Source organism: Homarus americanus, unplaced genomic scaffold (genome assembly GCF_018991925.1).
Source record: "Homarus americanus isolate GMGI-L3 unplaced genomic scaffold, GMGI_Hamer_2.0 scaffold31037, whole genome shotgun sequence".
Taxonomy (NCBI): domain Eukaryota; kingdom Metazoa; phylum Arthropoda; class Malacostraca; order Decapoda; family Nephropidae; genus Homarus; species Homarus americanus.
The window spans coordinates 25,288,946-25,316,363 of record NW_024722227.1 but is presented as its reverse complement, the minus strand read 5'-3'; the positions used below and the strand labels follow the sequence as shown (position 1 = coordinate 25,316,363).

Below are 27,418 nucleotides of genomic sequence, written 5' to 3'. Positions count from 1 at the left end.
CAGATATGAAGGTCAAATTTGTTCATAACACATCAAAAAACATTGAAAAACATAGTTTCAACTTTGATTTCGTATAGTGGCAACAAGTGAAAATTTACCGAAGCCTGACTGTCCAAAAACTGTGAGGGCAAACTTTTGGGAGTGAGAGTTGTGATCTCTTGGAACAACCTGCCAGTGTGTGTTGTGACAGCACCTAGTGTGAGTTCATTCAAGGCCAGATATGACCAACACTGGAGCAGGTTCCGATATACTGTATTCAGGAGCCAATGCATGCCCAGTACTTGCCAACAGTGCGTAATAGAGATGTGACCCGCGACCGACCGCCCAAACGGCTAACGAGCCGATCAGTGGTGAAGAGGATGATATAAAAAAAAAAAAAAAAAAAAAAAAAAAAAAAAAAAAAAAAAAAAAAACACCATTGTTAACAGTGCGTTTATACTGTATGTACAGGAGACGTTAGTGGTGTCTATCTGTACATTGTGCAAAGGATGTACAATACACATATTTAATCTCTACAATCTACATTAAAATCTGCTTATATGGACTATTGCCTCACATTCGCTGTTCAGTAACGTTCTTATCTTTTTATTAAAGAAAAAATAGTAACTGCAAATAAAGCATTAACTACAGTATTAACGTGAATGTAATAACATTTAGCAAGACAAACAATTATAATTTAATTCAATTGCAAATCCTAACATACTGTAGTAATGTACTGCAATTAAAATTTTAATTATGTCATTCCCTGTTATTGTGTACGAACCTCTGTCCTGCATGGCAGTGAACAGTGACATTACCCACATGAATCTGAACTATATACATTTATAGCTGTTAATGAATATGATGTATTTCTCTGTGTATGAACCTCTGTCCTGCGTGGCAGTGAACAGTGACATTACCCATATGAATCTGACCTCTATACATTTATAGCTGTTAATGAACATGATGTATTTCTTTGTGTACGAACCTCTGTCCTGCATGGCAGTGAACAGTGACATTACCCACATGAATCTGAACTATATACATTTATAGCTGTTAATGAATATGATGTATTTCTCTGTGTATGAACCTCTGTCCTGCGTGGCAGTGAGAAGTGATACCACCCTCAGTGTCAAGACCTGACTGAATTACTCAGGATAGGCAAACTGTACTACAAGCTCTGCCAATAAATGTGTTAAACTAAAAAAACTATTGAGGGCACTACTGTACTAGATTATAGGCGTTTATTGTAAGGCGTTTTCGATGTAATGATTAACTATCGCGTTAGCTATTCTGTAAGCGCACATGCTGCTTTTGACTTGTGCTCATGACACATTCAGAGGGAAAAGCTAACACCTCGATCAGGCGTTAGCCTTGTGCAGCGCCCAAGCGGCTCAAATAGCTAACAACCAATCAGCAATTTCTCCCACTGAAAATAAGCGGATCATGGCGGCTTATGGAGAATATTTTGATTAATAATGAAGAGTTGAGGGCGTGTAAGGCAATAAAAAACTGCGATATAATAAAAATAATTCTATATAGGGTAGTACAGTATATTGGATAGGACCTAAAGACGTGACCGATCGCCCAAGCGGCTAACAAGCCGATCAGTGGCGAAGAGGATAAGAGTAAAAGTAAAACAAAGTGTAAGGTGTAAAAGAATTGAAAATAATTGCACCTAGCTGAAACTAGTTTTGGCTCTGCCCATTTTTTACATGGGCGCTGTCCGATTTCATTACCCGTTGGTGACTTTGGTGTAAAAATATTGATAATTACTCAAATATGATTAAAACTTTAATATAATTATTCATAATATACTTTAAATAAGGGTGAAAAGTTTATTACAGTTCTTTAAGTGTAAAAATTAAGACATAACGAACCTGAAATTCGTCGTATTGCTTGTATATTATATGGGAACACCTGTAAACAGCACAAGACGAGAGAACACACAGTAGGCAGTGGAACACACAGTAGGCAGTGGAGCACCAGTAGGCAGTGGAGCACCAGTAGGCAGTGGAGCACCAGTAGGCAGTGGAGCACCAGTAGGCAGTGGATTAAGCCGCCATGGTTATTGTTGACTGATTGACTTTTCTTTTCCTTTTTGTCTTTCTTTCCATATTTTTCTTTAAATTTTCTTCACTATTTCTTTCCGTGTTGTGTCCAAATAACAGTTCTAATTATATTGTTTTCCGAAGACTGTTAGTACAATAGTTATTCCCAAGACGCGGTACAAATGTCGTATTTAATAAAGACAGTCCGGGAAAGCTAACGCATTAGCTATTCCGTGCATCTTAAAATGCCTTATGTTTCCCATTAACGCCCAGAGTTTTAAAGAACATCCTTCCCTCTCACATGAAGACCCCGCCTGCAGGAAATGTTCTTTCAAGCTGAAATTTTAATTGCTCGAACCTCTTCCCCTACGTGTGGGACCATATAAGGTTGGGTTGGTAAGCCTTTCCACCTATTAGACTAAGTTGGGTTAGATTAGACTAGGATGGGTAAGACTGGAACTAAGATGGGTTAGTTTAGAATCGGCTAGGTTAAGTTAGATTAGACTGAGTTATATAAGGTAAGATTAGGTTATATAAGATTAGGAAAGGTAAGATTAGGAAGGCTAGGTTGGATTAGACTAGGCTAGGTTAGGTTAGGCTAGGTTGGATTAGACTAGGCTAGGTTAGGTTAGGTTAGGTTAGGTTAGATTAGACTAGGCTAGGTTAGATTATATTATTACAGGTTATCCTGTTATCCTTGAAGTATATAATATTATCCTTGAGGTATATAAAGTTATCCGTGAAGTATAATGTTATCCTTGAGGTATATAATATCCTTGAGGTATATAATGTTATCCTTGAGGTATATAATGTTATCCTTGAGGTATAATGTTACCCTTGACGTGTGTGTTCACCAGACAGCCTGCAGTCTCGTGTGTCGCAAAGGTTATAATTAAAGGTCACAATTTTGAAACTTTTGTGACTATTGTGTTTTGTTGTTGTAATTATTTGAATCTATGACAACATGGGTTTATATTGTTATGCTGAAGCATAATTTGGATTATAATGTTTGTAAACTAGGTGCTTTGATTATTTTCTAGTTCAAGCAGCAGTTATTTTGGCAAGTTTAGGGAGATTTTCGTGTATTTATTGATGTATTACCTATGCCAGAATTTTCTAGAATGTATTGCATCATTTTGGTAATGATTTATTAACGTATTGTAAGCCTCGATGGGAATAGAACGCTCTAGAGCTCCCAAGATGTGTTTTGTTCCGACTTGTACATCCTGGGTGGTGCTAGGATGTTGTAGGATTATCTGATGAGGTATATACAGTAAGTGGCAGCAGGCTGCCAGGAGTCAGTCGATCGTTTCAGACCCGAGTGTGAAGTACAAGCCCAGTGACTACTGAAGATAATTGTTGAACAATTATTGTGGAATTGTTGGGAGAGACATAGAATGAAAAGACTAAGGAATTGTACACTGGTGGTAGTGCTGCCTGTATGTGCACCAAGTGAGAAGTCCAGCTGTGAAGACATACCCTGTGAACTGTTTTGTGAAGATTAACTGATAATTAAAGGCGACTACAGTTCACAAGTCTGTTTTAGTGATTTGGTGGAAATTTACCTGCCTTTAGTTTTGTCTGTACACTGAGAGCGACCATCGGAAATTACTGGAGCCTGGCGGAACAGCCAGTGGTAATTCGACGACACTTGTGATATATCTAATGCTTCTGTATACAGTATATGACCCGGCCACTGGTAACCAGCGGTAGACACTAGTAAGCAGCGGAAAGGAGGAGTGTAACAATACAAGTATTATCATTATTAGCTGGCACCTAACCTAACCTGACCTAGTCTAACCTAACCTAGTCAAAACTAACTTACCCTCACCTAACCTGACTTAAATTAACCTAACTTAACCTAACCTGACCAAATCTAACATGACATTGGAGACACATGACACTGGCGACACATGACACTGGCGACACGTGCCACTGGCGACACACAAGAACGTAAGAAAATAATGAGGCTGCAATAGGCTGGTTGGCCTGTGCATGGCAGCTACTGTCGAGAGTTACTCCCACTCTCTATCATCCATGAATCTATCTAGCCTCCTTTTAAAACTCTCCAGCGTTCCCGCACTTACTACAAAGTTGCTAAGCTTGTTCCACTCGTCCACCACCCTATTTGTGAACCAGTTCCTTCCTCTCTCCCTCCTAAACCTAAACTTATCCAACTTAAATCCGTTGCTCCGAGTCCTATCCTGCTCGGATATTATAAGAACTTTATCTATATCCCCTTTATTGATTCCTTTTACCCACTTAAATACTTCTATCATATCTCCCCGCACTCTTCGTCTTTCTAGGGAATGCAAGTTAAGTTTCTTTAACCTATCCTGATATGGAAGGCTTCTAAGTCCTGGAATCATTTTCGTCATTCTTCGCTGCACCGACTCTAGTGAATTGATATCCATTCTATAATAAGGGCACCAGAACTGAACTGCATAATCGAGGTGCGGCCTGACTAGCGCAAGATATAGTTGCAATAAGACCTCTGCACTCTTATTACTTACACTTCTAGATATAAAACCCAATACTCTGTTTGCCTTATTTCGAACATTAACGCACTGTTTTCTAGGCCGTAGGTCCGGGCTTACAAGTACCCGTAGGTCTCTTTCACAAGTCGACTTCTCTAGGTTGATGTTGTTAAGGCTGTACACATTGTCAGTATTTGTTCTTCCAATATTAAGTACTATCAGGCAAACATGCTTACAGAGCTCCAACAAGACCCTAATGGCGGTATATGCAGAAGAGGTGACCACCATGGGAACCCAACGACTACACCGGTGGACGAAGACAATGCCTGATGGATAGGCTACTAAGGCGAAACACAACAAACTGGGCTATCGGCAGTCCATTGCAACTCTCCCTCTCCCCAGTCGTTGCAACACTTGCACCACTGGATCAGGAAAGGGGGAGCCAAGATGTGTGGTTGCAGCCTGCGTCCTGCCTCACCACATAAATCATCCAGCTCACCATACTCATCATCATCAACCTCCCTATACCCCCAAAAGCCCTATGGTGACGGGGGCAGGCAGAGATGACTGACGGGAGTCTCTAGTCGCAACTCTGCACATGGGCGGCACAGATAAGATGGTCGTTTATGCACTGGGATCTAGGCAGCAGTGCAATCTGGTCCTGTCTGTGCAACTGAGCAGGACTGAGCAGCCCTTTCGAGGAGCCAGTCTGCTCACCCCACATGGGGAGGGGGCTAGAAAAGGTGCCCTAAACATAGCCTGCCTAAAGAACCAACCTGACTGGGCAACCGCACCCAGCAAGGTCATCCATATGTAGTCGGAAACACAGTCATAATCACAGATTAAAATAAAAACAAACCATGCAACCTCTTATGGTCGCTGCATGGAATGTCAGGACCCTTCTGGATACTGGCACAAATGAGCATCCTGAAAGAAGAACAGCCCTTGTGGCAAAAGAGCTGTACCTTATTCTGGAAGGGTAAGCTGCTGCAGAGAGAAACTGCATTTATGGAGTTGGCTTTAACATCCGACAACGCATCCTACACAGGTTAACTGAAATGCCTGTTGGGATCAACGAGTAACACTGAATCACTCACGTCATGCCTTTTTCATCAGTGCATACGCCCCAACACTAGAAGCAGAGGATCACATCAAGGAGGCCTTTTTCACCGACCTTGACAGAGGGCTAACCTCTATCCCCAGAGAAGATAAGGTTGTCTCCTAGGTGACTTCGATGCCAGAGCTGGCAGAGATGCTGACATTTGGCAAGGAATCATAGGGAGAAATGGACAAGGCAAGTGTAATCCCAACGGCCTACTCCTCATCAGCAAGTGTGCTGCACACAGCCTCACTATCACCAATTCCTTGTTTAGGCAGGCAGACAAGTTCAAGAGTTCGTGGTAACACCCATTATCCAAACACTGGCATATCATTGACTACATCATTGTCAGAGAAAGAGATTGCCGAGTTGTCCTCATCACCCGAGCCATGCGTGGCTCAGACCACTGTGACACTGATCATCGGTTCGTCAGAGCCAAGTTCTCACTTGACGTCGCCCCAAAACGGCGAAGGCAACAAGCCTCCAGAAGAGGTTTTAACACAAAGCGTCTGGAGGATCCAGCGGTAGTACATGCTTTCAGAGAGCAGCTCGAGCATGGGCTGATAAACAATCTGGCAATAAACAACCCAAATCCCAGTTCCGAATGGGATATTCTCGACACTGTCATGACAAAAACCTGCATAAAGAACTTCGGCCAGGTCGAAAGAATACACCAGGAATGGTTTGATGAAAATTACTCCGAAATCAATGTACTCGTCAATGATAGTCAATGATAAACGTGCGGCTTTAACTGACTGGCAGAACAAAATTCAATCTTGGACCAAGGCTGATACCGTCTACAAGAAGAAAGCAGCGGCCCAACGTGAACTTCGCAATCTAAAGAACGACTGATTTAAAATTAAAGCATGTGAAACACAAGAACTTGCAGATAAGCACAAGATGCACGAATTTTTCAATTTCACTAAAACATTTTATGGGCCAATCACTCAGGGTGCAGCCCTCATCTTCTCCTCTGCAGGTAACTCCCTTATTAAAGACGAAGAAGGCATCCTTCAGCACTGGAAAGAGCACTACCATTCGCTGCTCAACCGAAACACTGATGTGGATGTCCAGACTACCAAGCAGGTCCCTCAGCATCCAGAGCTGACCCACCTCAACTGGAATCCCAACCGAGGTGTATAAAGCAGGAGGACCTCTGGTTACCAGCCGTCTCCACTCTCTCCTGGAGAATATATGGGAAAAGGAGGAAATCCCCCAAACTCTTAAAGACGCCTCCATTGTCAAAATTTATAAGAACAAGGGAGACCGGTCAGCCTGTGGCAACTACCGTGGGATCTCGCTGCTGTCCCTAACTGGCAAGATTATCGCCCGATTCCTCCTAAACAGACTTCTTCCTGAGGAGGAAAACTTCCTCCCATAATCTCAATGTGGCTTTAGTTTAGACCATTCCGTGGCACCACTGACATGATCTCTGCTGCCCGCCAGATACAGAAAAAATGCAGAGAACAGCGTCGTGACCTATACATGGCCTTCATCACCTTAACCAAGGCCTTCTACTCGGTCAACAGGGAAGCCCTCTGGCGGACCCTCAACCGTTTAGGCTGCCCACAAAATTTTATCGCCATTGTGAGGCAACTTCACGATGGCATGAACGGCAGTGTCCTCAATGGTATCCAGTCTGAGTTCTTCCCTTTCTAAACGGGGACAAATCAAGGGTGTGTACTGGCACCAACTCTCTTCCATTTTCTTGGATGACTTCTTTACTTATGCCAGTACCAATTTAGCTGGAGGGGTGGACTTCGAGTACCGGATGAAGGGTCTTTTCAATATAAGACGACTCCAGGCAAGAACAAAGGTGTCGGCAGCTTCCATTGCTGAAGTTCAATATGCAGACGATATCACCCTTGTCGCTCACACTGAACGTGAACTACAGGAGATCCTGAACACCTAAGCTGAAGTGTATGCACACTTTGGCCTTGAGGTGAATGTAAATAAGACTCATTCTCTTTCAGGCTGCCCCAGGTTCAGCCACACTTCCAGTATCCATCCAGCTTAACAGTACTACCCAATCTAATGTTATCCACGCTCGGTATCTCGGCTCCCACCTGTCCAACACTGTGGACATCGATTACGAGATTCAACATCGGATCAGATGTGCATCTCAAGCCTTTGGCAGACTCTGTCCCAGTGTCTTTCAGTTGTAGGGAGCTGAAATTATCTACAAAGTTATTCGTACAGTATATCGGACAGTGGTCCGTCCCACCCTGCTATATGGCAGTGAGACATGGGGCACATACAGGAGGCACCTCAAGGCATTTGAAAATTTTCACCAACGTAGTCTACGTTCCATCCTCCGAGTTCGCTGGGAAGACAAGAGAACAAATGCCAGTATTCTCGCTGACACCAGCTGTAGGAGCATCGAGGCTACCATTATCCATGAACAACTACGTTGGACTGGCCATGTTACCCGCATGGACGGCAGTAGACCGCCAAAGCAGCTACTTTACAGTCACTTAACGAATAGTAAACTTAACACTGGTGGGCAATTGAAAAGGTATAAAGATAGTCTTAAGACAAACCTGAAAAGGTGCCAAATCGACTCCCACACCTGGGAGACGATTATTCCACACCGTAAGGCTTGGAGGAGCACCACACAAGAAAGTGTCAATACATTCGAGTCAGCCCGAGTGCAAACCGAGGCAGACAAGCGCCAACGCCGGAAAGGCGCTGCAACCGCCACTCCCGCAGTAGATGTAACCCTCACATGTGCAACATTTGTGAACGATCCTGCCAGTCCAGTATCAGCCTCTTTAGTCACCTCAGAGCTCATAAACTTAGCTGATATCCTTAATAACTCATAGCATTGTATCATAGCTGAATGATCGTTATTCTCGATTCCGAGTGACAGCAATGTATGTTGAAAATTCGTATAGGAATCCATCAGACCTCTATATAGTAAACAACAAGGCTCTAAGAGGTGATACCATCTTACAGTAAACCGAGGGAACAACACAGGGGGTCCCTGTTGCAATGGCAACGTATGCAATTGGCCTATCAGTGCTCCAACAAGAAATAAAATTTGAAACAACTGGGGTCAAACAAGTGGCGTATGCTGATGACCTTACAGGAGCAGGAAAAGTGGAGGACATCAAAAAGTGGTGGGACTTGGTAACATCACGAGGTCCACAAATAGGGTACCACCCAAACGCCAGCAAGTCCTTCCTCATCGTGAAGCCAGAACATTATGAACGGGCAATGGAGGTTTTTGGCGAAAGTGAGGTTAAAATAACTAAGGACGGCCAAAGACATCTAGGCGCAGTAATTGGCACTACGGACTTCAAGACCGAGTACGTAGCGGGAAAGGTGAATGAGTGGGTTAGTGAAATCTAAGCTCTGTCTGAGATTGCTAACACAGAGCCACATGCGGCTTTTGCTGCATTCACGCATGAAGTCAAGCATCGTTGGAATTACCTGATGCGTACTATCCCTGATATAGGACCCCTCCTCCACCCTCTGGAAGAAGTTATTAGTGTCAATTTCATTCCTAAATTAGTGAAACACCCTGACTTAACCCCAGCAGAAAGAGCACTTCTTGCACTTCCATCAAGACTGGGAGGGATGGGACTAACCAATCCAGAGGAGATTGCTGCCACCGAACATCAAAATTCACTTAAGCTCACGGCAGCCCTCACGGACCACACAATAGCCCAGAAAGCAACAGGGGAGGTGGATACCAGTGAAGTAAATAAGATTCGTAGGTCCATTACGAGAGATCGACAGCACTGCCAAAATGATAAGTTGCAGCAACTGTTGCTGCAGGTACCAGAAAATTTGAAAAAAAAGTAGTTATAGCGCAGGAGGTGGGCGCCTCGAACTGGTTAACTACGTTACCGATAAGGGCAAATGGTTTCAGTCTTAATAAACAAGAATTTACAGATGCCATTGCTCTAAGGTACGGTCAGCCAGTAGAAGGTTTGCCCTCCCAATGCGTGTGTGGCTCTTCCTATGATGGCGATCACGCCATGGTGTGCAAGATAGGGGGCTTTATATGCATGAGGCATGACGAGGTAAGGGACCTCACAGCAAATATGTTGAAGGAAATCCGCCGGCATGTCATGGTAGAACCGACCCTCCTTCCATTGGATGGTGAGATCTTCCAACACAGGACTTCAAACACATCTAACGAAGCCCATGTGGACGTCAGTGCTCGAGGATTCTGGACACGGGGACAGCGAGCTTTCTTCGACATCAGGATTTTTGATCCCATGGCCGCATGTCACCGTAACCTAGCTCTCGATGCTGCACATAGGAGGAACGAGAACGACAAGAGAAGGGCACATGGGGAGAGAATTCAAAATGTTGATCAAGGCAGCTTCACTCCTCTAGTGTTCACAACTTCTGGTGGGATGGGACCAAGTGCAAGATGTTTCTACGCCAGACTCATGGAGGTGATCTCCGAACAGAAGCAGCAGCCCAGAAGTTATGTTACAGCCTGGATGAGATGTCGACTGTCTTTTCTCTCCTTCGGTCGGCTTTTCTGCCTCAGGGAACGAGAGCCTACCCCAATTCCGACAACTGCTGCAGATATTGACTATGAGGCTACAGTCACTGAATGCATAGATCTGCGGCTCAACTAATTCAACACAGATAGGATAGCTACTTATGTATTAGGATATTTAATATTAAGGTAAAATGGTGGCGAAGGTGTGGCTATTGGGGAGGCTGGAGGCCACGAAAAAAAAAAAGTAGTAGTAGTGTACGTGTGTGTGTGTGTGTGTGTAAGGTGTGTGTGTGTGGTGTAATGGTCAGCATGCTTGCCTCGCAAGTGAGTGGACCTGAGTTCGATCCCAGGCGGGTGAAACTATGGGCAAGTTTCTTTACGCCATTTGCCTCTGTCTACCCAGCAGTAATTGGGAACCTGGATGTTAATCGATTTGCGGATCGTGTTCCGGGGTAATGGTTAGCCAGTGCAGTTGGCGAGTTGTCCGGTCTTCTTGGACTATTCCTTGACACTGGGTCATGCAGCTCGTTAACTCAGGATGTTGTTGTTGTGTTAGGACAGCTTCTACACCTTAAACAAATTTACACCTAGTCCTTGGGCCGGCCATCCTCATTACACGAGGGGCGACCATTATTATGTGTGTGTGTGGAGAAGCATGTTAAGGGTTGACTTCCGGGGTTGACAGGAAATACCACACTGCGTCGAGATGTTGTTCTCACATTATCAACACACATTCAGTATTGTTTGGGAGATTTCATGTTCACAAAGTCATAAGGAATAATGAGAGATGTTGGAGTTTTGAGAAGCAAGGAGAGGAGGAGGTCGTGTGGAGAGAGAGAGAGAGAGAGAGAGAGAGAGAGAGAGAGAGCCACAACATTGTCTGGATCATTATCTAACACATTAAAGATCCAAATTATAGAGATGATTATCATCCTAATTATCTCATGAATAATAGAATAATTTATCCCACCTCCAATTAACGCTGTAATTCTCTAATGGGCAATTTCCCTGCGTAATTAAATTGATAACAACACGGCGGACTATCCAGTATAGACGTAGGCCTATAGACACCAAGAAAAATCACATTGGGTAAAATAAATTAGCTTATATAAAGGCCAATGAAAAAAAAATAAAATAAAAATAGTCCAGTTTTTTTTTTCGACGTTTATATAACCTATAAATAAAGCTTCACGATTATTGTTTTGTTATTATTATTTTGATTTTGTTTTTGTTTCCATCCACCTAGTTGAGACCACCAGCTGCCTCTGCCTCCCTGAAGAATATACTGATTATGTTTTTGGACGTCTTCCCCTCAACAGTACAGTGGCTATAGACCATGTGTCCCCGCCAGCCTGGTCGATAACCTACACAGTCAGTCTCTCTCTCTCTCTCTCTCTCTCATCGTCAGAAGGCTTCACTGCCCCTCCGTCCTGCTTGTTTCTCTTGCCTCCCTGCCTCCTTCACCTCCCGTACTTTCTGCTCCCTTCCTCAGTATAATCCTCCCCCCCCACCCTATCTCCCTCCCTCACTGCACTCCTCCTTCCCCTCATCATATCCTCCCTAGCTTCACCAACCTCGCCACACTCATTACCTCCCACTCTAGCCCTGACCTCCTCATTACCTCCCACTCTAGCCCTGACCTCATTACCTCCCACTCTATCCCTGACCTCATTACCTCCCACTCTAGTTGACCTCCTCATTACCACCCACTCTCCCTGACCTCATCATTACCTCCCACTCTAGCTCTGACCTCCTCATTACCTCCCTCTAGCCCTGACCTCCTCATTATCACCCCTCTAGCTGACCTCCTCATTACCTCCACTCTAGCCTGACCTCCTCATTACCTCCCCTCTAGTCCTGACCTCCTCATTACCTCACTCTAGCCCTGACCTCCTCATTCCTCCCTCTATCCTTGACCTCCTCATTACCTCCCACTCAAGCCCTGACCTCCTCATTCCTCACCTCTAGCCCTGACCTCCTCATTCCTCCCACTCTAGCCCTGACCTCCTCATTACCTCCCACTCTAGCCCTGACCTCCTCATTACCACCACTCTAGCCCTGACCTCCTCATAACCTCCTCTAGCCCTGCCCTCATTACCTCCCACTCTAGCCTGACCTCCTCATTACCTCCCCTCTAGCTGACCTCCTCATTACCACCCTCTAGCCCTGACCTCCTCATACCTCCCACTCTAGCCCTGACCTCCTCATTACCTCCCTCAGCCCCAACCTCCTCATTACCTCCCCTCTAGCCCTGACCTCCTCATTACCTCCCCTCTACCCCTGACCTCCTCATTACCTCCCACTCTAGCCCCTGACCTCCTCATTACCTCCCTCTACCCCTGACCTCCTCATTACCTCCCACTCTAGCCCTGACCTCCTCATTACCTCCCTCTAGCCTGACCTCCTCATTACCTCCCCTCTAGCCCTGACCTCCTCATTACGTCCCACTCTAGCCCTGACCTCCTCATTACCTCCCACTCTAGCCCTGACCTCCTCAATAGCTTTAGGGCCTTCGTCTGTAGATCCCTCCTGCTGTAGCTCCTCAAGTCCCTCCTCCATCCCATAAGGTCATCAAAATCAGTGAGTCCCATGGCGAAGAAACTCATTAATTAGACACAGGACAGGTAAGAGTGTTGCTCACCTGTGAAATACTGTATATGTGACTCACTCTTACACTACCACTACTATCACCATGAACACCTACCACTATCATCACCACTACTACCATTATTACTATCACCATTAACACCATCATTAATTTCACCACTTACATTCATCACGTACCATCGCTACCAACAACCCAACCACTAACTCCCACCGTTCTCCACTACCATTACTACCACCACCACTACTAACACTCACCACCTACCATTACTACCACATCACTACCACCACCTACCATCACCACTACTACCACCTACCATCACCAGGTTGCTTACACGTGACCTCACCTTCCAATATCAGAAGATTCTATCTCCTGGACAATCTTGGACACATTGGAGGCAGGTTCGAAGCACTTGCCCACCTTGTGTATGAGAGCCGTGGTGGAGGAGGTCTTGAACAGGCCAAGTGTGCGTCGCTTGAGGCCGTGTGACAAGCAGGCCTCTACAGCACCTACGGGAAGAACACACATATATTAGTTACTCTCCTCAAAGCAGGCCTCTACAGCACCTACGGGAGGAACACACACATATTAGTTACTCTCCTAAAGCAGGCCTCTACAGCACCTACAGAAGAACACACATATATTAGTTACTCTCCTCAAAGCAGGCCTCTACAGCACCTACGGGAGGAACACACACATATTAGTTACCTCCCAAAAGCAGGCCTCTACAGCACCTACGGGAAGAACACACATATTAGTTACTCTCCTCAAAGCAGGCCTCTACAGCACCTACGGGAGGAACACACATATAATAGTTACCCGCGTTCGATCCCCAGGCAGGGTGAAACTATGGGCAAGTTTCTTTATACCATTTGCCTCTGTCTACCCAGCAGTAATTGGGAACCTGAATGTTAATCGACTTGCGGATCGTGTTCCGGGGTAATGGTTAGCGAGTGCAGTTGGCGAGTTGTCCGGTCTTCTCAGACTATTCCTTGACACTGGGTCACGCAACTCGTTAACTCAGGTTGTGGTTGTGGTGTTGGCGACAGCTTCTACACCTTAAACACTGTGTCACGCATCTCGTTAACTTAGGGTGTGGTTGTGGTGTTGGCGACAGCTTCTACACTTTAAACACTGTGTCACGCAGCTCGTTAACTCAAGATGTGGTTGTTGTGTTGGCGACAGCTTCTACACCTTAAACAAATTCCCGCCTAGGTGGCCCTTGTGCTGGAATCATTATTACACGAAGGGCAACCATGAAAACTAGGAACGGAGGTGTAGGTATAGGTAGGTAGGGACTAGTGATTGTCAGTGTTGATTGTTAATATACCATACAAAACACAAGTCTCTCTTCTCTCATCAACACAAACATAAAAAAATAATATCTGACTACCATAAATATAATGATAAAACAGCTGATTATTTTATACCAACAAGACAAAATAACAGAGGAGAGAGAGAGAGAGAGCACAAGGGTAGGGTGGGTGGCCATTGATAAGATAATCTGCCACTCTCAGTAATTACCACCTACCTACACTACACAACCACCCTACACCACCACCCTGCTACCCACCCACCCATCTAACAACCCAACCAGCTCCGGGGTCATCAAAATTAGCCTTAATTCATGTACATCACAAACGACGCTTTAGGTCATTAGTGATCGTTAACCAGACTATTCATAATAACTTTCCCGGGTAATTGAGGTGAGATAATTATCCCCGTCTCTCTCATTCTCGTCAATTATCAATTATTTACTTTGTTCACCCTCCTTCAATTATTTTATGTTGTGGCAATCTCTCTGGTCTAGTAATATTCTCTGAGATAAATTAGAATATTTTACTGCTACGTCTCTTACACCACACACACACACACACACACACACACACACACACACACACACACACAAGAAAAAATACAACTCGACTCAGCGAAATTGATGCAAATTACTGGTGATTCAGGCAGGTGTATATAACAGTACAAAGGTGTAACCCTGCCCATCAGCTGGTCCTGGAGACACACCCTCTAGTGTATCAGGTGCTGCTGAATTATTACCACCACCCTACCCCCTCACCACCATCCCCACCTCACCAACCCCACCACCCCTACCTCCCCATCCTCACCGCCCTCCCCACCACCTCCTACTTCTCCCCTTACACTAGGTCGACCACTTACTGCAGGTAGTGGATATATACAGCAGGGAACGAATGCCACTACTTGTTAACCTCGTATTTCACCACTTAGGTCAGGTCAGGTCGGGTCACTTTACCTACCATGAGGACGAGGGAGGGTGAGGGAAGGTGAGCTTGTGTCTTGTTACACGTTTCAGAGAGGCGGGAGTGTAGCTAATACCTAACTAGCCTACATAACTCCAGGTCAGGTCAGGTCAGGTCAGGTCAGGTCAGGTTAGGTTAGTGGTTAGGTTAGCATTAGAACGGATAATCTTAAGGTGTAATAAGTTGGGGGGGGTTATTCTTCAGGTATTGACCCAAAGAGTGAAATATTACCTAGACAAAGAGTAGCAGTGTGACGTCACCTCCACACACACACACACCAGTACCTTCAAGGGGCTGCTTAATGCTGGAGGACTTAATTTTAACTTGGGTGGAGCGACGCGAAATTCCTTTACTTTTCATAGTTTGTGTTGATATTTTTAACGTTTCGAAATCTCTCTATCTCTCTCTCACACACATTCACACACACACACTCTCTCTCTCTTTACTTACTTTTTACTTTTATCTTCTTCACCACTGATCAGCTCGTTAGCCGCTTGGGCGATCGGTTACGTCTCTGTTGCACACTGTTGGCAAGTACTGGTCATGCACCGGCTCCTGAATGTACCTGAACCCGCTCCAGTGTTGGTCAAGTCTTGTCTTGAAAGAGCTCACACTCGATGCCGTCACCACAGTCTCTGGCAGATTGTTCCAAGAGTTCACAACTCTCACTCCGAAAAAGTTTGCCCTCACAGTTTTCTGGACTTGCGGCTTCTTCAACCTTGAGCTATGACCCCTTGTGGGGCGAGCGTCCACCAGCCCCAGGTAAGGACACTGGACTTAGTGCCCTTTGAGATGTTTATACACCTCAATTAGGTCACCCCGTGCCTGCCTGTAGTATAAGCTAGGCAGTTGCAGGCGCTCTAATCTCAATGATAGCTGAGGTGCCGAAGTGCAAGCACCAGCCTGGTGGCCCTCCTTTGGACATTTTCAATCAACTGACAGTCCCTAACTTGAGTCACCTTCTTCTCAAAATGGCCAAAGAACTTCAGTTCATTGTCGACATACACACATCGGTCATTTTCGCAGTTTCAATTAATTCAGTTTCTTCGTCCTGTTGGGACAAATGATACGCCTTTCTGCCATCGTGACATCTTAGCAGCCATTTCTTCGACTATTCTTGAAGCTCACGGATCTTTCTGCAGCTCTTCACAGTCTGATTGGTTTTTAATTTCCCTGAATAACTTGACATCGTCCGCAAACATTTGTATGGTGGAGTGTACAGTATAGCTTCTGGCATATCATTAATGAAACTGACAAACAACAACGGGCCCAATACACTGTCCTGTGGTACCCACCTTGTGACGAGTACACATGAGGATTTCGTACCATTAATCACCACACACTGCTTGTGGTCATGGAGAAAGTCTCCGATCCACGCTAGGACACTTCCCCGAATCCCGTACCCTTCCAGTTTAATATTCAGCCTTTCATAGGGTATGCTGTCGAAAGCCTTGGCAAAATCTAGGTATACAGTATATTGTCAATATTGCCGCCCTGTTCCAGAATTTGGGTCCACACATCCAGCACCTTGGGTCATTGAGCGAAACAGGATCGTCCCGGCATAAAACTGTATTGGCAATCCTTTACAAGGTTGTTTCGTGGTAGATGTTCCATAATGGTGTCTCTTTCGATGCTCTTGTACTTTGCACACTATGCTGATTAGGCTCACTAGTCTATAATTATTCGTGGAGTGACGGTCGCCCTTCTTGAAGATAGGACTCACATAAGCACATAAGCCATTTTCCAATCACTGAGGACCTTTTGTTCATCCAGGCATCTACAGAACAGGATCTTCAGGGGTTCAGCGAACTCGTTACACAACTCTCTTAGCACTCTGGGGTGCACCATGTCAGGGCCGGGACTCTTATGAATCTTTAGCTTTCAAAATTTATTTCTCATACCCTCTTCTGTGAACACAATGTGGGTCAGTTCAGTGTCAAATCGTCTGTCCTCAAACGCAGGAAGATTGTTCGCATCCTCTCTTGTGAACACCCCAAGGAAAAGAAACGTTCAACACCTCTGCCTTATTTTGGTCAGAATCTGCGTAACTACCATCTTCAAGCCTTAGGTCTGATACTCCTACTCGCTGTTTTAATTTCGACTATGCATATCGGTAAAACGCCTTTAGGTTTGACTTGACCTCGCTCGCAATCCGCATTTGGAACTCATTTTCAGTCCTTCTATACTCTGACTTTGCTTGGTTTCTGGCTCTTGCATACATCCTCCTGTCCTGCTCATCGTTTGTCCTAACCCATGCCTTGAAATTCTGGGTTTTCTTCTTAACTTTGTTGACCGCCTCATGGTTCATGTGTAGTGATCTCCTTGTCTTCCTGGAGGCACTGGGTTCGGTCTTGTGTACATGTATATATTTATCAATCAAATGGTTCTCTTTACCGGCTATGATATTCAGCGTAGTGTCTGCGCTCTTATGCCTTGGTGAGTCAGGCCAGTGGATACCCCTCATCTCCTCCCTCATCCCGTCGTAATTTCCTTTGTAATATTTGCACCTTGGCCTGGTGTTATCTTGAACTAGGTAACAGTTAAAGCTGAATGACAACACTCTATGGTGACTGGTGCTAACTGGGGCAAGGTGTTCCAGTTTGGCCACCATACCCTCCTCGTTTGTTATGATGAGGTCTAGTGGCTTGGGTGTTTGCTCCCCTCTGTAATGTGTCTGGTCTCTAACATGTTGGAACAGATAATTATCTCTCAGAGTTTCTACAAAAAGAGTAGCAGGGTTATTTAAGTCATTTGACGTGAACTCATTTCTCCTTTCGATGTCACCGTTGCGTTGTCTATTAAGGCTCTTAAGTTCCTTTGGTTTAATAAGCTACAGTTTGGGGATCTGTAGATACACCCGACGATAAGTAAGTCCCCTCCCTTTAATTTAATTTTACACCACTTGGATTCTTCAAAAACATCCTCTCCCTGTACCCTCGCCTGGCTGGCTCTAAGGTCTTGCCTAGCATAGATAACCACACCCCTCTTGCAAGTTTCTTGAGAAAGGTTCGTAAATGAATCATATCCAGCAATACTGAACTCACCTTCCTCTGGGACGATTCTCCTGTTCTTGTACAACAGTTCTTCAACTCAGTAGTGTTTCAAACTCCTCTCTCTTATCAAGGAACGTGTCAGTATTAGTGTACATGACATTCAAGCCAGAATTTGTTCTCGGTAACGTTTCTGCTCTTAGTAGTAACTCCGGCCCCCCTTCATTCTCAGCAGCTGCAGCATTTGCTAAATACACTGTATTTTGCAGGGTGTGGTTAGAAATGCCATTGTTTACATGGCGCTCGCTTCCTCCTGGGTGGGAGGAGTAAGCTTCCTCGTGGGTAAGAGGTAAAGAGTGTGGAGGGTGTACCGCTGCCCTGGCCCTGTGATGGCACTCTCGCTTACACGACCCCCCTGAATATAACCCATGTACACCCGTCCCGTTCCTCCTCGACTCCTCCTCCTTTTGCTTCTGCAGGAGCTTCTTGTGCTGTTTCCCTGCATTACCGTGGATCTATGTGAATGAATACACCCAAAATGCCTTGCTCCTGCTAAGTTTTTGCCAGCCGAATAACCTCCCATTCTCCTCCTCGCTCACTTGTGTGATCCTGAGGGGGCGAGGCTTATCCCTCACTTTGTCCCAGCCTCCTCACATCCTGTGGGGTTGATGGCATCTTCAGAACCTCTGTACAAATATTCTCAAACTGCATCTTATCGTGTGTTATCTTACTCTCAGTTCCCTCCGCCTGGCTCTCAGGGGACCCATAAACTATTACATTGTTCCTGCGCTGGAAACGTTCCCGTTGTTCCTCCTCTCCCCTAACAGTAGGTCCGTTAATTATCATTTCTTCTACACACTTCTTCAGAGTCCCTAGCTGCTGTAGAATCTGTTCTGATCCTGCATTACTCCCCGCCACCCCCCGTGGTCCTGCTAATGCCTCAGCATAACTCCTCTTAGTACCACCTCCATTCTGTCGGCTACTTCCTCAGTCTTAGCAAGGATCTCTTTCCCAACTTGTTCTAGTTTGGCAACCAGCAAGGCTCCAGCTTCTATTTTCTTTTAATCACACACGCACAGACACACATATACTGTCTGTCTGTCTGTGCCCGATTGCTTGGTAATTGGATACAATATATACCTTCACAAAACTCAGTTCTCTTAATAATAATTTGTTTAAAAGTTTTCCTGTCACGGCCTGGCAAAATGAACCAAATAAAACAGAACTGTCATGAATATGTTCTCGTTTACGTGTGTGTGTGTGTGTGTGTGTGTGTGTGTGTGTGTGTGTGTGTGTGAGAGAGAGAGAGAGAGAGAGAGAGAGAGACTGTCTTTCTTTGAACGAACTGAATTCCACATTTCAGTAGAGGGAAGACAGTCACGATACTGGAACATTAACAACCACTAAAGCAGTTAAAGACAATTATCCCATGATAAGTTATCGTTACCTCAACCTAACCGCTATAACGATCACCTATGGTAACGTTAACCGCTTCTCTTGGCTGACGATAACGTTACGATATCAAAACATAAGGCGAATTGGGAAGATATTTATTCTAACCTTTTCAGTATAATAATTTTGATTTTTATGTACGATGATAAATTATTGAAACCAAAGTACGGTAATCCTATTAATTGATGATGATAATTTAATCTCTTGAGCAAAGCAAAACGTCCTCTTCAGTATGATGCCATAAACTCCTTGAATACTATCATTAATTTATTTATTTATTCATTTTATGTATTTAATTACGAACAAATTTAACCCTATGGACACGGTAATTTCCTTCTTCAGGTTAAACTGAAATGTGTTCTCTTCATTAGTTTGTTATTGTTTCATATTAAGTGAAGTCTCATCCAGACCTTGACCATCTAGAAAATTTGTGTAACTTGACCTTCACATATAGTAATTGAGTACCACTGCCCTAGGGTATAATAATGTAACCCCTTGAGTACGATAATCTACCTTCGAGTACGATAATCTACCTTCGAGTACGATAATACTCCTAGAGTACGATAATTCACCCTAGAGAGTACGATAATCTACCTTAGAGTACGATAATCTACCTTAGAGTACGATAATCTACCTTCGAGTACGTTAATCTACCCTAGAGTACGATAATCTACCTTAGAGTACGATAATCTACCTTCGAGTACGATAATCTACCCTAGAGTACGATAATCTACCCTAGACTCTTCAAGTATGAATATTCGAAGCCCCAAAAGCCGTAGTTTAAGCTCTTAAATGTAATAGCTTAACTGACCCTCCGAGCACGATACTCTGATCATGTTAGTACAATAGTTGCCATGGTGATCATACAACCAGGCGGCCATGTTGGACCTGTGAAGACGACAGACAGACAGGCAGCCAGATAGACAGATAGATATGTAGATAGATAGATAGATAGATAGGACAAACAGACAGACAGATAGACACACCGAATACGTACACAATCAATAATAAATTCAAGAACTGACGTTAAAAGATTATTTCCATTACAGTCATTATTTGTAAACAACAATGGCGCCGACCAGCTGACGTCTTGAAGGACTCCCAAAAAACTGTACATCAAGATGATGAAAAAATAAATAAATGACAACTTTTCACAACCATAAATGAGGTGTGTGTGTGTGTGTGTGTGTGTGTGTGTGTGTGTGTGTGTGTATGTGTGTGTGTGTATGTGTGTGTGTGTGTAATAAATAATAATAATAATAATTAACGGTTTATTGAAAGAGCATGGCAGCAGGAAGGCTGACAATATACAGTTACGTAATTGAGGAATGGGTCACTTGATTGACAAATAATATACAGGTAACATAAGTGATACAAATATGATATATAATAACTAGGCGGGGAGAAGGTCATACTACAGGGCATTTCAACATAGTGACAGTGCAAAAAGGTAAGATTGACTGGGAGTGAATACACTGGTTGATTACGAGTTGTTGATAATTTTTACAATGGTTGGGACTGGGCTGTTCTTATAGCGATCAGTAAGTGCTCGTATGGGCTGGATGCGGTTGTGGTGTCGAACAACAATTCGTAGACGAGGGATCTCGGGTGGTAGTAGGAGCCGGTGTCGAGGATGGTGCAGAAGCTTCTCACTAAATTTGCAGATGAGGTCGTGGTGATGGTCAGAGAGAGCCGAGAGGGTCAGTGTGTTGAGCGCTTCTTGATATGTGGAGTAGGAAGGGGAGAGAATAATCTTGCATGCCCTCTTTTGTACTTTTTCAAGGTGTTTATGTTGTGTGGCATTTAGGGAGGAAGACCAGGTAGGGGAAGCATAGGTGAGCTTGGGAAGTATGAATGTTGAGTAAACACTGAGGAGCTCGGGTGCAGGAACTCCGAGGAACTTGAGTCGGCGGAGGAGGTGGAGACGGAAGCTGGAGGATTTGACAACTGTACTGAAGTGTGTTTTCCAATTTAGTTTGTTATCTATAGTGACGCCGAGGAGCTTAGTGGAGTCTACAACCTGGAGTGTGTTGGGCCCTAAGTAATGGAGGGAGGTGGGACAAGGTCAGAGGAGAGGTTGATGTGCATAACCATGGTCTTGGTATGGTTAATGGTGACGTGGTTGTTAGTGGCCCAGTTTTGGAGACTGTTCAATAAATCCTGGAGGGCGGTGTAGTCGTGTATGTGTGTGTGTATGTGTGTGTGTGTGTATGTGTGTGTGTGTGTGGTAATGATGCTGCAGCTGGTATGGTAATATTAATATACGAGGCATAATAAACGTGAGTGTGGGACTTCAGTACAGTATATAAGTTAACATTAGTGGCAGAATAGTTAACAATGCTCGCTGGATACTGGAATAATAACGTGATGATGTTGATGACGACAAACACATCAATATAAAAATTAAAAGAAAAAACTACTAAACAGAAACGCTAAAAAAACATTAAAAAAAACGGTGAAAGAAAAACACAAATAAAGAAACCTAAAGGAATAGAACCCATTAAAAACGACGAAAATATCAATACAAAAATAACGATGGAAAAACCTACTTCATTATTTAACACAAAAATATCGCGAAGTTGGTGACAAAGACGATGTACACCACAACAGTTCTTCTCTTCAAGGTACGTATAGTAATTTCTTTGTCCACCACCACTACCACCGCCACCACCACCACTACCACTACCACCACCACCACCACTACCACCGCTACTACCACCACTACCACCACCACTAGGGAGAAGGTTAACAAGGACCTTTAAAACCTGGCAATGTGACAGTCGGGGAATATTTTATTGTATAGGTTTATTATGAAGCGGTGGAGCTGATGAGGCTGTGTGTGTGTTTGTATGTCATTATCACTGATGGCTTGTGTGTGTGTGTGTGTGTGTGTGTGTGTGTCTGTGTGTGTGTGTGTGTGTGTGTGTGTGTGTGTGTGTGTGTGTGTGTGTGTGTGTGTGTGTGTGTGTGTGTGTGTGTGGGGGTTATTCGTACATCTAGTGTTGAGGGTATATTGGAGGGAGGAGGGAGTGTAGAGACCAGTGTACCGTGTTGACCCGCTCTGCATCACTGTGTACACAACGTGCTGTATCACATAACTTCACACACACACACACACACACACACACACCCCCCCCTATCTCTTATCCACACTACATCTGTACCTAACTCTCCCTGACTCTCTCCTCCTCCCCTTCTTCCTCTTATCTCCCTTCCCTCACCCACCCCACGAGTCCCTCTGCTACACACGAATAGTAATAATAACAACAACAACAACAATACACACCTCCACAACAACAACAACAACAATATCCTAAGACATCCAAGCCCTATGATACAATACTCCTGTTATTTCCACCTCAGCTGACAACATTTCCCTCCTACGTAAATTGATTGGTATTACTCCGTCACCGGGTGTAGTCTGCTGTATTAACCTGTATATAATGTATTTGTAGTTATGGATATTATGTAGATTCTTATACACTTATTGGATATTAATATTTATTACGATGGTTTGACCCTTTGAGTACGGTTTAACCCTTTGGGTATGGTTTCTTAACCCTGTAGAATATGGTGACAACCCCTTGCGTACGATAACTTGACCCTACCGTCATCAACATCATCATCATCAACACCATCATTCACCATCACTAGTATCATTATCATACAAGGGTTAATTAAAACTTACTGTCACTACACCTGTATCATATGCTGTGACCTGTGTGTTCAAGTCTCAGGTGACACAGTGTACCATATGTGTCTAAAGAGTGCTAAAGGATACAGTGTGTGTCAAAATGTGTCAAGTTAACACACACACACACACACACACACACACACACACACACACACACACACACACACACACACACACACACACGACTGTAGTCTTAAAAGTTACTGAAGTTAAAACGTAGACAAAAATTAATCAGTGAAAAGGTCAGGCGGTACCCTCCCTCCTCCAGCCCCCCGTCTCCTGCTTCTTCCTCCTCGCTCCTCGCTCCCTCCTTCAGTCCTCCCTCGCTCCTCCTCCCCTCCTCCCTCCATTATTCAATTTCAGGGTATTACTTCAACATAAACATAACAACCTGACCGTCATCACGAGGCAGAGGTAGGTGTGTGTGTGTGTGTGTGTGTGTGTGTGTGTGTGTGTGTGTGTGTGTGTGGTGGGTCGAGACGGTCGTGGGCAGTTCGACCTTAGCATTGGTCTGTAGAGAGGGGTATGGGCCCAGTACCAAGGTCGCCACTCCTCTGGACACAAGCAAAGCCCCATGGCTTGTGTTTGGCACGTTGACGACTCTTAGTAGTGCCTGTCACCTGCCCTCTTCTCTCCCCATCTCCACGGCCCTCTTCTCCTCCCCATCCTCTCCTCCTCCGCCTCTTCTCTCCCCTCCTCCTCCTCCTCCGGCTTCCCTCTTCTCTCCTCCTCTCCCTTCCTCTTCTCTCTCTCCTCCTCAGCCTCTTCTCTCCCATCTACCGGCCCTCTTCTTCTCCTCCTCCTCCTCCTCCCACGGCCTCTTCTCCTCCCCATCCTCACGGCCTCTCCTCCTCCCATCCTCCACACGGCCCTCTTCTCCTCCCAGCCTCCCACGGCCCTCTTGTTCTCCTCCTCCTCCTCCTCCTGTGACCTCTTCTCCTCCTCCTCCTCTCCTCCTCCACGGCCTCTTCTCCTCAGCCTCACAGCCTCTTCTTCCTCCTCCTCCTCTACATTTCTCTTCCATCCCACCTCACGGCCTCTTCTCCTCCCATCCTCCACGGCCCTCTTCTTCTCCTCCTCCTCCTCCTCACAACAGCCTCTTCTCTCCTCCTCCTCTCCTCCTCCCACACGGCCTCTTCTCTCTCCCATCCTCCTCCTCCCACGGCCTCTTCTCTCCCCATCCTCCACGGCCCTCTTCTTCTCCTCTCCTCCTCTCCCCGGCCTCTTCTCCTCCCCATCCTCCTAGCAGCCCTCTTCTCCTGCTCTCCTCTCTCACACGGCCTCTTTTCCCATCCTCCTCCTGCAGCCTCTTCTCCTTCCATCCTCCACGCCTCTTCTCCTCCCATCCTCCTCCTCCACGGCCCTCTTTCTCTCCCCATCCTCTCGGCCCTCTTCTTCTCCTCCTCCTCCTCCTAGGCCTCTTCTCCTCCTCATCCTCCTCACGGCCTCTTCTCTCCTCCTCCTCCTCCACGGCCTCTTCTCCTCCCCTCCTCCTTTTCCTCCCACAGCCTCTTCTTTTCTCCTCCTCCTCCAGGCCTCTTCTCTCATCCTCCTCCCACATAGCCTCTTCTTCTCCTCGTCCTCCTCGGCCTTCTTCTCCTCCTCCTCCTCCTCTCCCTTCTCTTCTCCTCTCTCCTCCTCCACGGCCTCTTCTCCTCCTCCTCCTCCTCCTCGGCCTCTTCTTCTCCTCTCATCCTCCTCCCACGCCTCTTCTCCTCCTCCTCCACAGCCTCTTCTCCTCCTCCTCCTCCCTCCACAGCCTCTGCTTCTCCTCCCTCATCCTCATCCCACAGCCCCTCTTCTCCTCCTCCTCCACAGTCTCTTCTTCTTCTCCTCCTCCTCCACAGCCCTCTTCTCCTCCTCAGCCCTCTTCTTCTCCTCCTCATCCTCACTCCACAGCCCTCTTCTTCTTCTCCTCTCCCTCCCTCATCCCTCTTCTTCTTCTGCTCCTCCTCCACACGCCTCTTCTCTCCTCCTCCTCCTTTTCCTCCACGGCCCTCTTCTTCTTCTCCTCCTCCTCCTACGGCCCTCCTCTTCTTCTCCTCCTCCTCTCCCACAGCCCTCTTCTCCTCCTCCTCCACAGCCCTCTTCTTCTTCTCCTCCTCTCCACACAGCCTCTTCTCCTCCTCCTCCGCACGGCCCTCTTCTCACCTCATCCTCCTCCACTGCCTCTTCTCCTCCTCTCGTCCTCCTCCACAGCCTCTTCTCCTCCTCCTCCTCCTCCACGCCCTCTTGCTACCTCGTCCTCCCTCTCTCAGCCCTCTTCTCCTCTCCTCCTCACAGCCCTCTTCTCCTCCTCTCCTCCTCCCACGGGCCTCTTCTCCCTCCTCCTCCTCCTCCACACGGCCTCTTGCTTCTCTCCTCTTCCTCCTCCCACGGCCTCTTCTCTCCTCCTCCACGGCCCTCTTCTCCTCCTCTCCTCCTCCGGCGCCTCTTCTTCTCCTCCTCATCCTCTCCACGGCCCTCTTCTCCTCCTCCTCCCACGGCCCTCCTCTCCTTCTCCTCCTCCTCCACACGGCCTCTTCTCTCCTCCTCCTCCTCCCAGCCTCTTCTTCTCCTCCTCCTCCTCCCTACAGCCCTCTTCTCCTCCTCCTCCCTCACGGCCCCTCTTCTCCTCCTCCTCCGGCCTCTTCCTCCTCCCACAGCTCTCCTCCTCCTCTCCTTTTCCTCCACTGCCTCTTCTCCTCCTCCTCCACAGGCCTCTTCTCTCCTCCTCATCGCTCTTCTCCTCCTCCTCCACGGCCCTCTTCTCCTCCTCGTCCTCCTCCACGTCCCTCTTCTCCTCCTCCTCCTCCTCCACGGCCCTCTTCTCCTCCTCCTCCCTCCTCCTCCACGGCCCTCTTCTTCTTCTTCTCCTCCTCTCCTCACTCCACGGCCCTCTTCTTCTGTCCTCCTCCCGGCCTCTTCTCCTCCTCGTCCTCCTCCACGGCCCTCTTCTCCTCTCGTCCTCCTCCGGCCTCTTCTCCTCCTCCTCCTCCTCCACCCCTCTTCTCCTCCTCCTCCCTCTTTCTCCTCCTCTCCTCCTCCACACGGCCCCTCTTCTCTTCCTCTCGTCCTCCTCCCACAGCCTCTTCTCCTCCTCCTCCTCCTCCTCCTTCCCACATCCCTTCCTCCCCATCCTCCTCCCCTCTTCTTCTCCCTCCTCCTCCTCCCTCCCTGGCCTCTTCTCCTCCCGCCTCCACAGCCCTCTTCTCCTCCCCATCCTCACGCCTCTCTTCTTCTCCTCTCCTCCTCTGGCAGCCCTCTTCTCCTCCTCCTCCTCTCCCTCCTATATAGCCTCTTCTCCTCCCCATCTCTCCTCCCTCTTTTTCTCCCATCACGGCCTCTTCTTCTCCTCCTCCTCCTCCTCCACGGCCTCTTCTCCCCATCTCCCACAGCTGGCCTCTTCTCCTCCTCCTCCTCCTCCACCACGGCCCTCTTCTTCTCCCCATCCTCCTCCTCCACGGCCCTCTTCTCCTCCCATCCCACACGCCTCTTCCTCTATCCTCCCTCCTCCACGGCCTCTTCTCCTCCCCATCCTCTCCCACACAGCCCTCTTCTTCTCCTCCTCCTCCTCCTCCACAGCCTCTTCTCCTCTCCTCCTCCCTCAGCTTCTTCTCCCTCTCTCCTCCTCCCACGGCCTCTTCTCCCTCCCCCTCCCCTCCTTTTCCTCCCACACAGCCCTCTTCTTTTTCTCCTCCTCCTCCACACAGCCCTCTTCTCCTCCTCCTCCTCCTCCATGGCCCCTCTCTTCTTCTCTTCCTCCTCCTCCACGGCCCTCTTCTTCTCTCCTCCTCCTCCTCCACGGCCCTCTTCTCCTCCTCATCCCCTCCTCCACACGGCCCTCTTCTCCTCCTCCTCCTCCTCCCACCGGCCTCTTCTTCTCCTCTCTCATCCTCCTCCACAGCCCCTCTTCTCCTCCTCCTCGCCCTCTTCTCCTCCTCCTCCTCCTCCACGGCCCTCTTCTTCTCCTCCTCATCCTCCTCCCACGGCCTCTTCTCCTCCTCCTCCTGACCTCTTCTTCTTCTCCCTCTCCTCCCACAGCCTCTTCTCCCTCCCTCCCTCCCTTCTTCTCCTCCTCTCCTCCTCCTCTCGGCCCTCTTCTTCTTCTCCTCCTCCTCCCACACAGCCCTCTTTTCTTCTCCCTCTCCTCCCTTCTTCTTCTTCTCCTCCCTCTCTCCTCCTCCACAGCCTCTTCTTCTTCTTCTCCTCTCCTCCTCCTCCACGGCCTCTTCTTCTTCTTCCTCCTCCTCCTCCGCCTCTTCTTCCTCCTCGTCCTCCTCCCAGCCCTCTTCTCCTCCTCCTCCTCCTCCCTCGGCCCTCTTTCACTCCTCCTCCCACAGCCCTCTTCTCC

At 46.8% G+C, this 27,418-nt stretch overlaps 1 protein-coding gene across 1 annotated transcript in view; it reads right to left on the bottom strand.

Annotated features, from left to right (window-relative positions):
* The window catches only part of LOC121862657 (small G protein signaling modulator 2-like), a 106,292-nt gene extending 86,020 nt beyond the window's left edge, over positions 1-20,272 (bottom strand). Inside the window, exons 1-3 of the mRNA XM_042360977.1 lie at positions 20,203-20,272; positions 13,436-13,462; positions 13,020-13,182 (exon numbers count right to left, since the gene is read on the bottom strand). Coding sequence (XP_042216911.1) covers positions 13,020-13,182; positions 13,436-13,462; positions 20,203-20,272 — 260 coding nt within the window. The remainder of the gene's footprint in view (positions 1-13,019; positions 13,183-13,435; positions 13,463-20,202) is intronic.
* Between the last annotated feature and the right edge of the window lie 7,146 nt (positions 20,273-27,418).